Consider the following 17,679-nt stretch of genomic DNA (forward strand, 5'->3'; position numbering starts at 1 on the left):
TGAGTAAGAATGGACACCTGGACCTTTTCTTCTGCTTCCTTCTGGGCCTCTCATTGGAGTCCAATCATACTCTCCTACAAGGCCTATTGACACAGACGGGAAGCAGCTCACAGACCAATGAGGAAACAGTGAACTACATCAAGGAGAAGATCAGGGAGAATCCCCTGTCTCCAGCGAGCTGCATCAATCTGTTCCGCTGTCTGAACAAGCTGAATGTCCATATTCTAGTGGAGGAGATCAAAAGCTAACTGAGCTTCTCTCAGAAGCCAAAGTGTCACCTGCACATTGGTCAGCTCTGGGCTTTTTGTGTTGCTGATTTCAGAAAGGGGAAGCTGTACATGTTTGAACTGAAGTCATACCTCCAGATCAGACGAAGTGATTTCTGAGTCTCCAGCCTTGTCAGTAACACATAACAAACCAAGCTGCTGGAGACGTTGCACGTTGTCATTATGCTCACTGGTATCGATATGCCTTGACTTGCACATGTATGTCTATGGCTTTATACTCCAATAATTGATCATCATCAAGGTAAAGATAATTGATCCCAGAATTCTGCAAGTTTTCGGCAAATTTTCTATACAGGATCATTTTATTTTGTAGGGCCAATAGTTTGTCAGATTCTGATCTCAGTTTAAACTAAAACTAAATCCATTATGGCCGTGCTGTACCACGCTTGACATTTCAAGGTCATTTCCGATTGAGCCGACATCACTTGCGCTTAACGTTTAAGTCAATCACGCAGGAGCAGCGCTCAATGGATTGTATCCTGATACAAATACACTATGAACTATTGTTTTACAACCCCACATTGTCTGGATGGAGGGAACCTTACATAGAGATGCTGTGAAAGCATTTGCCTCCGCTCTCAGCTCAAACACCTCACAAGAACGAGAGCTGGACCTGAGTGACAATAACCTGCAGGATTCAGGAGTGGAGCTGCTCTTTGCTGGACAGCAAGGTCCACACTGTAAACGGGAGACACTGAGGTCAGTACTTCTCCCGTGTGTTGTATTTGACATGAATGGATATTATTCGGGTTCAGAGAGTACCAATGGGTCTATTTCTAAGAGTGAATTGTCATTCTGTGGAGTCAGAGGAAGGCTGTGTTCATCTCTGAGGTAAAACACCCTCCCACCTGAGAGAGCTAGAACCTGAGCTACAATCAAATCAAATCAAATTTATTTATATAGCCCTTCGTACATCAGCTGATATCTCAAAGTGCTGTACAGAAACCCAGCCTAAAACCCCAAACAGCAAGCAATGCAGGTGTAGAAGCATGGTGGCTAGGAAAAACTCCCTAGAAAGGCCAAAACCTAGGAAGAAACCTAGAGAGGAACCAGGCTATGTGGGGTGGCCAGTCCTCTTCTGGCTGTGCCGGGTGGAGATTATAACAGAACATGGCCAAGATGTTAAAATGTTCATAAATGACCAGCATGGTCGAATAATAATAAGGCAGAACAGTTGAAACTGGAGCAGCAGCACGGCCAGGTGGACTGGGGACAGCAAGGAGTCATCATGTCAGGTAGTCCTGGGGCATGGTCCTAGGGCTCAGGTCCTCCGAGAGAGAGAAAGAAAGAGAGAAGGAGAGAATTAGAGAACGTGAATTAGAATCACCCAGAAGACTCAGGAGTGGAGCTGCTCTCTGCTGTACTGATGAATTCAAACGGTAATTTGGAGAAACTCAGGTAAATTTACTCATTGAATGTTGAGTCAAAATCTGGTGAATGCATTTTGACTGAACTCTTTTCGGTGAAATTATTGCATCAAATATTATCGACCACAAGCTGTGATATTCAGTTTTGTGTTCATATCTTTCACAGCTATTTGAAATGTTCTGGTCATTCTGTCTAAACACTCAGTGGACTGTTTAAGAAACAGTCATAATGAGAAGATAGTACAAAACTTTTTATTATTTTATATTATATTTTAGTAATTATTTAACAGGTCGGAACATGGCTTCTGTTTTCATTGGGGTTTTTAAAATCCTAAAACACTTAAAAAATATATTTTCCTGTCTAACAGTGTGGACCATGATGCAGAGTGTTGGTTAAAATCAGCGCTTAAGATATGTTAACATTGTTCACAGGACACGTCCCTGGGGTGCCCCTGTGTTCAGAGAGAGGACACGTCCCTGGGGTGCCCCTGTGTCCAGAGAGAGGACACGTCCCTGGGGTGCCCCTGTGTTCAGAGAGAGGACACGTCCCTGGGGTGCCCCTGTGTTCAGAGAGAGGACACGTCCCTGGGGTGCCCCTGTGTCCAGAGAGAGGACACGTCCCTGGGGTGCCCCTGTGTTCAGAGAGAGGACACGTCCCTGGGGTGCCCCTGTGTTCAGAGAGAGGACACGTCCCTGGGGTGCCCCTGTGTTCAGAGAGAGGACACGTCCCTGGGGTGCCCCTGTGTCCAGAAAGAGGACACGTCCCTGGGGTGCCCCTGTGTTCAGAGAGAGGACACGTCCCTGGGGTGCCCCTGTGTTCAGAGAGAGGACACGTCCCTGGGGTGCCCCTGTGTTCAGAGAGAGGACACGTCCCTGGGGTGCCCCTGTGTTCAGAGAGAGGACACATCCCTTGGGTGTCCCTGTGTTCAGAGAAAGGACACGTCCCTGGGGTGCCCCTGTGTTCAGAGAGAGGACACGTCCCTGGGGTGCCTCTGTGTTCAGAGAGAGGACACGCCCCTGGGGCGTGTTCTGGAGAGGGTGTACAGAAGTCTGGTGGAGAGCATCCTCACGTTCAATATGACAAGCTGGTATGGTAATCTGAGCGGGAGGCGCAAAACAAAACTGATCAGAATAGTAAACACAGCCAGCAAAGTAATTGGTCCGACCACAGGCACAGTTGAGCGTTCTGTTCCACAAGGCAACCCAAAAAGAAGGCACTGACTGTCGTTGGCGACGACCCCTCCCACCCTCAGTTGGAGAGACTTCCCTCTGGCCGGCGCTTCAGAATGGCCACGGTCAAGAAGAACATGTTCAAACATTTGTTCCTTCCTTGTGCTGTTGTTGGACTACTAAATTGCAACTTAAATTGTATCGGTATATGCACTTATCTATCTAGTGCATTTAGGACAGCGGACAATTGTGAGTGAATGTATTAATGTCCTCTATGTTGTTAGGTTATGGAGTGTGATGGAATGTTTGTGATGTGAGAACGCATGTGTATGTAATCTTTTTAATGGAAGGTGATGCCATCAAAGAAAAAAATGTCCACCCTGGGATGGACAATAAAGTTTTATTCTATTTGACTCCCTGTCAAAATAAAGGTCAAATAAAAAATGATCTTTGCCAAGTAATGTGAAGTATTTTGGGAATACAATTTGCAATTTGAAAAATAAATACTGTATTTTACAACTGCATACTGTATCACGATTTATAACCAGGGTGGTTCGAGCCCTGAATGCTGATTGGCTGACAGCCATGGTACATCAGACCGTATACCACAGGTACGATAAATTACAGCTCTAATTACATTGGTAACTAGTTTATAATAGCAATAAGGCACCTTGGGGGTTTGTGTTATATGGCCAATATACCACGGATAAAGGCTGTGCCCAGGCACTCCGCAATGCATCATGCATTAGAATGGTGTGTTGGCCATATACCAACCCCTAAGCCTTATTGCTTAAATATTCCACTAGGTGGCATCATTGAGCTGTAAGTGTAGACTGAACGTTTCAATGAGATTACCACACATTGATCGCTCAGAAGTGACAATGATGTCATAAAGCTGTCTCAAATCAATGCATTTACTGGAGTTGTGTCCCCAGTTACACACAATGTCAATGAAGCATTGATTGGTGAAATTATTTAGATTGTTCGGGTTTTTTTGCCTAAATTTCAATTGTCCTGCATAAATATGGATCAGGTAACCCATTATTACCTCTATGGGGGAAAAAGCCCTCTTTCTGTTTCTCTTGTTAGTAACTATCTTGTCAATGGCAAATAAGCTCCCACAAAATTAGTGACGATTCCTCTAGGTCATACAAAGAAAACTTGTAAATGATGTATGAGGGATAAAAAAATAACTGTGTGACAGTCCCAATAGATGGTGTTTATACAGTACATATGTCCAAAGTCAGACAGTCCCAATAGATGGTGTTTATACAGTGCATATGTCCAAAGTCAGACAGTCCCAATAGATGGTGGTTATACAGTACATATGTCCAAAGTCAGACAGTCCCAATAGATGGTGTTTATACAGTACATATGTCCAAAGTCAGACAGTCCCAATAGATGGTGTTTATACAGTACATATGTCCAAAGTCAGACAGTCCCAATAGATGGTGTTTATACAGTACATATGTCCAAAGTCAGACAGTCCCAATAGATGGTGTTTATACAGTACATATGTCCAAAGTCAGACAGTCCAGCCTCCTCTCTTCTGTTTGTCTTGTAAAACTTTAAAATTCTGCAACAGAACACCCACTAAATTAGAACGCTGAATCGTCAGGGTTACCCCCATTGTCCTTGATCATGACTCATTACACATAAATCATTGGAGGAAAGCATCTTCTGTAGGGGGGGGGGTTGTTAAGAGCCGCGAGCCGCTTGGCCTTGAACATTTACACACATTGCTTTGCGGTGTGCCTGTTTTGGAAACATATGGATACTCACCTTAATAGGGGTTACGGTGCCCACACAGCCACATCTCCACGTTACAGCGTTTGTTTGCAGACAACAGGCAGATGACAGAGTGCTGTACTAATTAGCTGTCTCTACAAAACACCTGTGTTTAAAAGGAATACAGACGCCACAAACATGTGGTCACTGAAAAATACTGTCTTCTGCAACTGTGTTAAAACCCAGTGAAAACAGTGTACAGCATTGGCGGCTGGTGGGAGGAGCTATAGGAGGACGGGCTCATTGTAATGGCTGGGATGGAATAAACGGAATGGTATCAAAAACACACGAAACATATGGAAACCACATATTATGACTCTGTTTCATTGATTCCATTCCAGCCGTTACAATGAGCCTGTCCTCCTATAACTCCCCCCACTAGCCTCCATTGGTGTATAGTAAAGTGTGTATTTTTGTTGTTGTTGTTGCATTTCTGAAATTATTTTGATGTGATATGAAAGTAGAGGGTAACGAGATTGAGAATCGATTCATCTTTAGATGGACTATTTCGTTGTTTTTGGCTTCCAGAGCCATTTCGCCCTTTAAACAGAACACGGAAGGAAGGTCCTTCGACAAAAAAATGTTACGTTGAGACTCCTTTAGTCCGAAATTTGTCGAGGTTACCCGAAGCAAACTTGTAACGATGTAATGGAGAAACGAAAAAAAACAAACATCTGTGCGACAGTGTCAATTATGTTAATATATGTAGAGACAATCTTTAACGATACATTTTTTTACACATTTCAATGGGCTGATGTTAATGCAGAAAATATGTGCACTAATCTTAGGAGCGGCAACGAAGATGCACCTGCAGACCGCGCCTAGTCGGTTGCTTGGAGACGAGTGAAGATATAACATATTTGTGTAGTAACTCCACTTGTTTCAGAGGTCTTCGAGCTAGATAACAATACATCTATTCATATACATTGTAAATGATACATTTTCTTGACATATTTTTGCATGTAGGTTGGGATGAATCGCACGGTTCAAGGACATTGCTTGCATGCCACTTCGCCAGCCTGTTCCCCTGATCTGAATGAAGGCTGCGTCCATGGCCAGCAATGACGTTATTTCCTGGGGGGTGGCAGGGAGCAAAGTACTGCAGTTCTAGGGAACAGTGTATGCAAGTCTGACATGTGAGCATTTGGTCCGGAACAACCTGCTGCACTAATTCCACATTGTACGAATTTAATCGCATCAATAACTGTATTGTGTGTGTTTAAATTTTTTTTTTTACCATCGCACTTCAAGACAAATTCATTTTTTTTTATTCAGATAGGTATATATTTTTGTACCGCCTCGGTTCGTGTGGACGTTTAGGCAGATTCATAACGAACCATGGCGGAGAGAAGTGGCCGGTTGAGCTTCGGTGGCGGGGCGCTCAACAGACCGGTGCCAATGAACCTGTTCGCCACATGGGAAATAGATGGATCGTCCCCGAGTTGTATCCCGAGGTAAGTCGTGTTCCTTGTCTTGTCCCCCCACAGTATCTATACTTTGACATACTTGATAGTGCTAAGACAAGCAGGCAGTTTGCTCTGATGGACGATACAGCCGCTGAGCTGCAGTGATGGTTATATTGTCGCATCGGAAGAACAACCAGCCCCATTGCATTGACCGTGTGACTAAATGTTAGACAATTACTATCCTATTCAATTGGACGTTTCTTCCTAAGTTAAATGGCTAGCTAGCTAACAACTGCTGTAGGTCTACTCTCTCTGCCAAAGTTTAGGCATAGCTAAACTAGCCAGTAGCCTTGTCCCAGGACCAATGAGTTTCAAACAGAGATGGATGCCACCCATCCAATTGAGTTTGAAGGTTTGGACCTTAGGAATGATCTCTATGGTTTGGACTCCCTCATCTCTCTAACGTTCCCGTCATATAGCTGGCATTTCCAGGAACATGAGAGTTGGCTATTCTTCACCACTTATGGTTGTTGTCATGCCAAACATGAAATCAGATGTTATTTAGGGTAGAGGGAAGCCTGGATGGGGAAACCAGCCTGACTGATGGCTGCCTGGTTCCTCCAGGCTAGGGGTGGTAGCTCACTGCAGTGCCAAGGCAACACAGACCACCAGCCAGGCTAGGGGTGGTAGCTCACTGCAGTGCCAAGGCAACACAGACCACCAGCCAGGCTAGGGGTGGTAGCTCACTGCAGTGCCAAGGCAACACAGACCACCAGCCAGGCTAGGGGTGGTAGCTCACTGGAGGGCCAAGGCAACACAGACCACCAGCCAGGCTAGGGGTGGTAGCTCACTGGAGGGCCAAGGCAACACAGACCACCAGCCAGGCTAGGGGTGGTAGCTCACTGCAGTGCCAAGGCAACACAGACCACCAGCCAGGTTAGGGGTGGTAGCTCACTGCAGTGCCAAGGCAACACAGACCACCAGCCAGGCTAGGGGTGGTAGCCCACTGGAGGGCCAAGGCAACACAGACCTCCAGCCAGGCTAGGGGTGGTAGCCCACTGGAGGGCCAAGGCAACACAGACCACCAGCCAGGCTAGGGGTGGTAGCCCACTGGAGGGCCAAGGCAACACAGACCACCAGCCAAGCTAGGGGTGAGAGCCCACTGGAGGGCCAAGGCAACACAGACCACCAGCCAGGCTAGGGGTGAGAGCCCACTGGAGGGCCAAGGCAACACAGACCACCAGCCAGGCTAGGGGTGGTAGCCCACTGGAGGGTCAAGGCAACACAGACCACCAGCCAGGCTAGGGGTGAGAGCCCACTGGAGGGCCAAGGCAACACAGACCACCAGCCAGGCTAGGGGTGGTAGCCCACTGGAGGGTCAAGGCAACACAGACCACCAGCCAGGCTAGGGGTGAGAGCCCACTGGAGGCCCAAGGCAACACAGACCACCAGCCAGGCTAGGGGTGGTAGCCAAGGCAACACAGACCACCAGCCAGGCTAGGGGTGGTAGCCAAGGCAACACAGACCACCAGCCAGGCTAGGGGTGGTAGCCAAGGCAACACAGACCACCAGCCAGGCTAGGGGTGGTAGCCAAGGCAACACAGACCTCTGAAACATAAAGCCAGTGTCAGATGGTGTAATCTGGTGCTGCAACAAGGGAGAACATAATCAAGGGATTCTGATTTATTAATTCAGGCACCTTATTGTGTCATATAGGCCTAGTCCAATGGCAGAACAGGAATAGAGGCCTAGTCCAATGGCAGAACAGGAATAGAGGCGTAGTCCAATGGCAGAACAGGAATAGAGGCGTAGCCCAATGGCAGAACAGAATAGAGGCCTAGCCCAATGGCAGAACAGGAATAGAGGCCTAGCCCAATGGCAGAACAGGAATAGAGGCCTGGTCCAATGGCAGAACAGGAATAGAGGCCTAGTCCAATGGCAGGACAGGAATAGAGGTCTAGTCCAATGGCAGAACAGGAATAGAGGCCTAATCCAATGGCAGAACAGGAATAGAGGCCTAGTCCAATGGCAGAACAGGAATAGAGGCCTAGCCCAATGGCAGAACAGGAATAGAGGCCTAGCCCAATGGCAGAACAGGAATAGAGGCCTGGTCCAATGGCAGAACAGGAATAGAGGCCTAGTCCAATGGCAGAACAGGAATAGAGGTCTAGTCCAATGGCAGAACAGGAATAGAGGCCTAATCCAATGGCAGAACAGGAATAGAGGCCTAGTCCAATGGCAGAACAGGAATAGAGGCCTAGTCCAATGGCAGAACAGGAATAGAGGTCTAGTCCAATGGCAGAACAGGAATAGAGGCCTAGTCCAATGGCAGAACAGGAATAGAGGCCTAGTCCAATGGCAGAACAGGAATATGGATTCCAAAACTAAATATTGAAACGAACAGAATGATTTAGCAGAAATCTCTTGAACGCTGATTGCATCCCAAATGGCACCCTAACTATTCCCCGACACACTACTTTTGACCAGATCTCTGGTGAACAGTACGACACCGTAGGGAACAGGGCGCCATTTGGTTTGGCGAACACACTCTCGACAGCTTGTTTCTCTGATGAAGCTGAATGACTTTCAGCAACACTTGGTCCTCTGGAAGCTGTTTGTATCATGTCATGGCTTTATCCAGGCAGGCCTGCACTGTCTGTCTGAGGGTAGGACTGCTGATCTAGGGTCAGTTTTTGTTTTTAGATCATAATATAATAGAACACAGGGGATCTGATCCTAGATCAGAACTCCTACTCTTGAGACATTTCATGAATACAGACGCGTCAGTGTGTTCGTCCCCCCCCCCCCCCCCCCCCCAATAACTTCTTCATAACAGTATCTTGGGGTCAATTGAGAGACATTTCTGTATTGCACATGACTTCCATTGGACGTACATACTATAGGCTAATCAATGAAATGTCATTGGTGTTCAATACATGACTTTCTTTCTACCCGTTAAAGGTGCAATATGCAGAAATCTCTCCACCATTTCCTGGTTGCTAAAATTATAATAGCTTGCCTATGTTCAGTTTATGTGTCAAAACAAGCAGTCATTGTGTTGAGAATCATTGCACCATCTAATCCGCTGTGGAAATATATTTTCCAAACCAGAAATATTGTATTTTCATCAGTTTTTGAAGCTGGTGTACAAAACCGAAAGGAAAAGATGCTAAAATTAAACTTAAGAATGGGAAGTATAGAAATAGCTCACGTAGAACAGATCTACGGCGTCGTAGACTGGCTTACGAGACAAATGACAGATCTATAACTTACATTTCTATGTGAATTTTGTCAGGTCGCTTATATATTAGTTATATATTATATCTTTTAAATTTGTATTTGTATTTTATTTTTCACTGATCTACAGCAACGTATTTTGTCGAAAGAGGAAGTTATAGGTAGTGTCGTTAGATTGCTTATCTGCAGTAGATTTATTCAAATACAGGGGCGGTTGACACTTGATTTAGAGTTAGATTGACACACGTGGGACTGGTTCAGTGTGAATCGAACTGTCACTCAGTGTGTCTCTCTTGTCCTGTGGTGCGTCAGTGTGACTTTGTATTGATTCCACCTCCCTTTTATAGTTCACTCTCTGCACCTCAGCTTCTGCTCCTCTCTTCAAGCTAGGCCTCTGGTATCCAAATGGTATCCTGTTTCTTACACAGGGCTCGCTCTAGTCAAAAGTAGTGCACTATGGGCCCTGGTGAAAGGTGTAGAGAATAGGGCACCATTTGGGACTCTGTCTAGCACGGCAGTGTCCCGTTTATATAAACGTGTCCAGTCCTACTCACTGAGGTGTAAAATTATTAGTTCTGAAATAACCATTGGAAGTGTCATCGGTATGTATTACAGTACCCTGACTCTATAGGCCTGTATTACATCACCCTGACTCTAGGCCTGTATTACATCACCCTGACTCTATAGGCCTGTATAACAGTACCCTGACTCTATAGGCCTGTATAACAGTACCCTGACTCTATAGGCCTGTATAACATCACCCTGACTCCTTAGGCCTGTATTACATCACCCTGACTCCTTAGGCCTGTATTACAGTACCCTGACTCTATAGGCCTGTATTACAGTACCCTGACTCTATAGGCCTGTATTACAGTACCCTGACTCTATAGGCCTGTATAACATCACTCTGACTCCTTAGGCCTGTATTACAGTACCCTGACTCTATAGGCCTGTATTACATCACCCTGACTCTATAGGCCTGTATTACATCACCCTGACTCCTTAGGCCTGTATTACAGTACCCTGACTCTATAGGCCTGTATTACAGTACCCTGACTCTATAGGCCTGTATAACATCACCCTGACTCTATAGGCCTGTATTACATCACCCTGACTCTATAGGCCTGTATTACATCACCCTGACTCTATAGGCCTGTATTACAGTACCCTGACTCTATAGGCCTGTATTACAGTACCCTGACTCTATAGGCCTGTATTACAGTACCCTGACTCTATAGGCCTGTATTACAGTACCCTGACTCTATAGGCCTGTATTACAGTACCCTGACTCTATAGGCCTGTATTACATCACCCTGACTCTATAGGCCTGTATTACATCACCCTGACTCTATAGGCCTGTATAACATCACCCTGACTCTATAGGCCTGTATTACATCACCCTGACTCTATAGGCCTGTATTACATCACCCTGACTCTATAGGCCTGTATTACATCACCCTGACTCCTTAGGCCTGTATTACAGTACCCTGACTCTATAGGCCTGTATTACAGTACCCTGACTCTATAGGCCTGTATTACAGTACCCTGACTCTATAGGCCTGTATAACATCACCCTGACTCTATAGGCCTGTATAACATCACCCTGACTCCTTAGGCCTGTATTACAGTACCCTGACTCTATAGGCCTGTATTACATCACCCTGACTCTATAGGCCTGTATTACATCACCCTGACTCCTTAGGCCTGTATTACAGTACCCTGACTCTATAGGCCTGTATTACAGTACCCTGACTCTATAGGCCTGACCCTGACTCTATAGGCCTGTATAACATCACCCTGACTCTATAGGCCTGTATAACATCACCCTGACTCTATAGGCCTGTATTACATCACCCTGACTCTATAGGCCTGTATTACAGTACCCTGACTCTATAGGCCTGTATTACAGTACCCTGACTCTATAGGCCTGTATTACAGTACCCTGACTCTATAGGCCTGTATTACAGTACCCTGACTCTATAGGCCTGTATTACAGTACCCTGACTCTATAGGCCTGTATTACATCACCCTGACTCTATAGGCCTGTATTACATCACCCTGACTCTATAGGCCTGTATAACATCACCCTGACTCTATAGGCCTGTATAACATCACCCTGACTCCTTAGGCCTGTATTACAGTACCCTGACTCTATAGGCCTGTATTACATCACCCTGACTCTATAGGCCTGTATTACATCACCCTGACTCCTTAGGCCTGTATTACAGTACCCTGACTCTATAGGCCTGTATTACAGTACCCTGACTCTATAGGCCTGTATTACAGTACCCTGACTCTATAGGCCTGTATAACATCACCCTGACTCTATAGGCCTGTATTACATCACCCTGACTCTATAGGCCTGTATTACATCACCCTGACTCTATAGGCCTGTATTACAGTACCCTGACTCTATAGGCCTGTATTACAGTACCCTGACTCTATAGGCCTGTATTACAGTACCCTGACTCTATAGGCCTGTATTACAGTACCCTGACTCTATAGGCCTGTATTACAGTACCCTGACTCTATAGGCCTGTATTACATCACCCTGACTCTATAGGCCTGTATTACATCACCCTGACTCTATAGGCCTGTATAACATCACCCTGACTCTATAGGCCTGTATAACATCACCCTGACTCCTTAGGCCTGTATTACAGTACCCTGACTCTATAGGCCTGTATTACATCACCCTGACTCCTTAGGCCTGTATTGCATCACCCTGACTCTATAGGCCTGTATTACATCACCCTGACTCTATAGGCCTGTATAACATCACCCTGACTCTATAGGCCTGTATTACATCACCCTGACTCCATAGGCCTGTATAGTCATGTGACTTAATAATAGAAGAAAGATCTGAGGGACTTCCCTGCGTTTTGATGTTATTGTGTATTATTACATTAGTTTTATTTGATGACTTTATTATTTCATTCCAACTCATCATCTCATCTTCTATAGAGCTGCTGCCTGTGCTGAATACCAACTATCAATCATGCAACTGCCCTCTCTTCCTCTGTCACTCATTCTTCACCCTTCTCTCCGTTGTTGCGTCTGCTCCACACAGATCGGACAAGTAGATGCGCAATGGATTATGGTCATTGTAGTTCATTCCCTGCACTAAACTATACTGGAAAAACATTTATAAATGCAACATGCAACAATTTTCAATGATTTTACTGAGTTTACAGTCCATATAAGGAAAACAGTCAATTGAAATAAATAAATTAGACCCTAATCTATGGATTTCACATGACTTGGGAGTACAGATATGCATCTGTTGACAGATACCTTAAAAACAGGTAGGGCCATGGATAGGGCTGTTGCAGTGACCGTATTACTGCCACGTCGGCTGTCACGAGTCATGAAGGCAGTCAAATTCCACATGATCATTTAGTGACGGTAATTAGGCTTCTCCGAGCTCTGATGCTGCTTGTGGTCATTATTAGCCGACCAAACTTGCTTAATTAACTGCCTGGCACTCAGCACTCTGACATCAATGCAAATGTAATCGAAAATCGAATCAAACACTTCATGAGAGCCGATGAGCTCACGTTGCTCAACATTTCTATCGGCTCTGCAATTGTGGGAGAAAATAGAGTGATGGCCTCTATTAAAAAGAGGAGGATGCCATCAGCCTTCTATAGGCTAGGCCTACTATATTTATTTCTCAACTTTCCTAATATGAAGCACATTGCTTCTCTTTACAACAGGAGTAGAGCCTACCTGGCTGGCATGGAAATAAACCAAGGGAAAAGCCTTTAAGTGCGTAGATGACATGTCTTTTTTCCCCCTCTCCCTGTTTCTAGACGGGTGCATGATAATGGTCCATTCTAAATCAAAACAAATGTCACACACATATTATTTACTACATGTAAAGGCTAGATTACATCAGGAATAGTTTGATGGCTGTCATTGTAAACAAGATTTGGTTCTGAATTTACTTGCCTAGTTAAATAAAATAAAAAGATAAGGTGACAATATTAGCCCTATCACTTGTGAATGATTCCCAGCATAAGAAACATCTTTTTTTTTGTTTTTTTGCGACTTCTTTGAATCATAGTCGCACACCTCATGTAGCCTAATCCCTAGGCCTATGTGTTTTGACAAGGTTTGTATCACAACTAAAGTGGCCAAATAACTTCTTAAAATTGAGCACATTAATCCGCTTTACACGGGTGTAGAGCCTAACTGGTATACATAAGCAGTGTGTGAGTTTCCAGTTTAAAAATGCATAAAAACGCACCTTTTATAATAAAAGCGTTACCTGCATAATTGCATTTGTGGTCACTTTTGATAATGGTGTTTTCTGCTTATGGAACATTTGTGTTTATAGACTAATGCCATGTGTTCATTGCTGTGCTTATAATGTGAAGAAATAGCCTAATAGTTGCTGTGCTTATAATGTGAAGAAATAGCCTAATAGTTTATCAACGTTTTAAGCTAAATCTGATCTGTTGCGTCAGCCGCATTGCATAAAAATGTTTTTTTCTTTGTTTTTTTAAATTAGAGTGGTTGTATTACTTTGGGGAATATTTATCTTGCACAGAATAGAATAGGTCAAATGTTGTACTATGGGGGATAGTAGATTGACATAGCAACGTATATGTGGACAGTTCTTCCAATATCTTTAATATGCACCTCGGAATTGGATAAGGACTCGCGCAGTTGAGTCCCCAATGTGTCTGTCTTCACTTGTAGCCTGTGAGAAAGACCCGATCACGTGATGGAGAGCCATGTGAGTGAGAGGTGCTTCGGAGCGTGCAGCTCTCAGGAAGAAGGGCACAACGCAGCACTCCGGAAGAAGGGCAAAATGGCCACTGGCCACAAAAGGCATGGATTTTTTTTTAGGGGCATTACAGCCACACAAAGGGGATGCCGCTGTGAAATTTGGGGCATTATCAAGTGCTTGTCAAATTGTGAATGAGAGACTGATGAAGTGTGTTCAGCCTTCATGCCTTTTCAAGCAACTTTTTTTAGAATCTTCATTAGAGTTGCTTCATGCAGCCTTACAATGTATTACAAATCATAACGTATAGCCCAACGTTTGTAGAACAACCAAAGTTACATTAATAACTCTAAATGAAGCATATTGGAGGACCTGTTTCTTTGTTAACTGCTCAACACAGAATAGCCGCAGGTTCGCCCTCCCTCAGATCGTTTGGAGAAAATATCCTTTCTATTCTATTCAGCTTTGTTGAATTGTATTCTTCATGCTATAAAATAGTATAAAATTCTAAGCAAATCTTGTCTGCTAAATGAGCTAGCGTAGCCCACAGCCATTTGGCATAGCCAGATCAGGGCCTAACATAAGGACAACTCAGAGTATGTTATTCTGTTCTTCTCAAATAGATTACCTTTCCTTCGTATCATGTTTCTTTAGACCTGTCTAAAATAAATAATGGATTTATCGTGACGGTGTAGACTATATTACATGGATTTATTAGACTTAAATTTTTTTTTAGCTGTTGCAAAGGTCCACATCAGTGGCTTGTAGGCTAGGTGTGAATGTAATGGTAAATTACAGTGAGACTTCTAGTTATTTGCTTGACAATCACCTTCTGGTGAAATTTCGTGACCGCCACAGCACTAGGCGTAGATCAAAAAACCAGTCAGTATCTGGCGTGACCGTCATATCCAGCGCTGCATGAGGCAACTGAAGTTGCTGGATATTGGCGGGAACTGGAACACGCTGTCGTACACGTCGATCCAGAGCATCCCAAACATGCTCAAATGGGTGACATGTCTGGTGAGTATGCAGGCCATGGAAGAACTGGGACGTTTTCAGCTTCAAGGAATTGTGTACAGATCATTGCGACATGGGGCCGTGTTTTATCATGCTGAAACATGAGGTGATGGCGGCGGATGAATGGCTCGACAATGGGCCTCAGGTTCTCTTCATGGTGTCTCTGTGCATTCAAATTGCCATCGATAAAATGCAATTGTTTTCGTTGTCCATAGCTTATGCCTGCTCATACCATAACCTCTCCGCCACCATGGGGCCCTCTGTTCACAACGCTGACATCAGTAAACACCATACCATAACCTCTCCGCCACCATGGGGCCCTCTGTTCACAACGCTGACATCAGTAAACACCATACCATAACCTCTCCGCCACCATGGGGCCCTCTGTTCACAACGCTGACATCAGTAAACACCATACCATAACCTCTCCGCCACCATGGGGCCCTCTGTTCACAACGCTGACAACAGTAAACCGCTCGCCCACACGATGCCATACATGCGGTCTGTGGTTGTTGAGTCCATTTGGACGTACTGCCAAATTCTTTAAAACGATGTTGGAGGCGGCTTATGGTAGAGAAAATGAACATTCAATAATCTGGCAACATCTCTGGTGGACATTCCTGCAGTCAGCATGTCAATTGCACGCTCCCTCAACTTAAGACCTCTTGAGGCATTGTTTTGTGACAAATCTGCACTGTTTAGAGTGGCCTGTTATTGTCCCCCAGCACAAGGTACACCTGTGTAATCATCTTCTTTATATACCACACCTGTCAGGTGGTTGAATTAGCTTGGGAAAGGAGAAATGCTCACTAACGGGGATGTACTCAAATTTATGCTCAACATTTTGAGGGAAGGTTTTTGTGCGTTTATGGAACATTTCTTGGATCTTTTTGATTTCAGCTCATGAAACACGTGGGTGTATATTCAGGCTTCATCATTGGTTTACTCCGAGTGATTCTTAGCCTATAGGCAACAGGAGAATGGCTGACAGGAACGGTCACTTCTACAACATCTGGCTGTCACCACTTCCCACCGACTGGGTCACTTAGTCAGAAGAGGCTTTCGTTCGTTCATGACAGTGGATTGTTCTCCTTAGGCCCTTGATTCCTTGACATAAATATTGTTCTGTAATCCACTCTACTGCACAGCTGTATTTGTGTCTGTCTGATCAGTGTGTCTGTCTGATCAGTGTGTCTGTCTGATCAGTGTGTCTGTCTGATCAGTGTGTCTGTCTGATCAGTGTGTCTGTCTGATCAGTGTGTCTGTCTGATCAGTGTGTCTGTCTGATCAGTGTGTCTGTCTGAACAGTGTATCTGTCTGAACAGTGTATCTGTCTGAACAGTGTGTCTGTCTGATCAGTGTGTCTGTCTGAACAGTAGTGCTGTGCTGTCGTGAACCCTGTGTGTGCTATCAGTGTTGTGCTGTAGTGTACCCTTTGTGTGTGTGTGTGTGTGTTCATTTATTTGTATTTAACCAGGCAACTCAGTTAAGAACAAATTCTTATTTTCAATGACAGCCTACTGGGGAACAGTGGGTTAACTGCCTTGTTCAGGGGGCAGAACGACAGATTTGTACCTTGTCAGCTCGGGGATTCGATCTGGCAACCTTTCGGTTACTGGCCCAATGCTCTAACTGTGTGTGTGTGTGTGTGTGTGTGTGTGTGTACGCACGCTATCAGTGCTATGCTGTAGTGTACCCTGTGTGTGACCCCCCTGACACACAGAGCAGGGTGTGTGTTGAGACAGAGGAGGGGTTGAGTGGGCCCTTGAACAGCAGCAGCTGGCCCCAGTAGGCTGACTAACAGTCCTTATTCTGTCCTGTGTGTTGGAGGTCTGAGAATGCTGAGATGTCACTTTACCATCGTACCAAATGGCACTCCGTTCCCGATGTAGTGCGCTACCGTTGACTAAGGCCCCCTGTTTAAAAGTAGTGCACTAAATAGGGAATAAAAGGTGCCATTTGGGACACGAGCCTCGGAGTCCCGGGTATCTGAACACTCAGCTCTTTGTCCCCTTTTCCCGCAGCTCCCTCGCACCGACCGCACCGCACAGGGAATGTAGAGTAGGACGAATGGCAGTCTGGTGGTGGCGCTGGCAGCAGTCGGCTAAATGGGTAGCATTGTTGATGTTGTGAATCAACATGAAGGCAAACCAGACCATAGATATCCTATAATTCATTGTTTTATTGAACGATGTGTGCTAGACATGGTGTAGTATCCCCAAGATGAGGAAGATGCTAGAACTAACTACTATAAGACTATGTATATCTAACTACTATAATACTATGTATATCTAACTACTATAATACTATGTATATCTAACTACTATAATACTATGTATATCTAACTACTATAATACTATGTGAAGTATAACTACTATAATACTATGTGAAGTATAACTACTATAATACTATGTGAAGTATAACTACTATAATACTATGTGAAGTATAACTACTATAATACTATGTGAAGTATATCTAAGTACTATAATACTATATGAAGTATAACTACTATAATACTATGTGAAGTATATCTAAGTACTATAATACTATATGAAGGATTACTAGACCGTAGAGATGATGTCATGGTTTCGTGTCCAGAAGATGATGTAACTTCTTGAATGTGTCAGTCATTCAGTAAGTGTTGCTGCTGTTATAGAAGAGGTATCCAACACCAC

The 17,679-nt window shown here is 44.6% G+C and overlaps 1 protein-coding gene across 5 annotated transcripts in view; it reads left to right on the forward strand.

The window, feature by feature from the left end:
- The first annotated feature begins 5,519 nt into the window (after positions 1–5,519).
- The window catches only part of pacs2 (phosphofurin acidic cluster sorting protein 2), a 134,095-nt gene continuing 121,935 nt past the window's right edge, over positions 5,520–17,679 (forward strand). For 2 of the 5 annotated variants that reach the window (XM_065004390.1, XM_065004391.1), the window contains exon 1: positions 5,521–6,066. In XM_065004390.1, the coding sequence (XP_064860462.1) occupies positions 5,951–6,066 (116 nt within the window). In that variant the 5' untranslated portion in view covers positions 5,521–5,950. Of the gene's footprint in view, positions 6,067–17,679 lie in introns of all 5 variants that reach the window. The other 3 variants (XM_065004392.1, XM_065004393.1, XM_065004394.1) reach the window with 3 other exon arrangements.

Source organism: Oncorhynchus nerka, linkage group LG18, assembly GCF_034236695.1.
Source record: "Oncorhynchus nerka isolate Pitt River linkage group LG18, Oner_Uvic_2.0, whole genome shotgun sequence".
Classification (NCBI taxonomy): Eukaryota; Metazoa; Chordata; class Actinopteri; order Salmoniformes; family Salmonidae; genus Oncorhynchus; species Oncorhynchus nerka.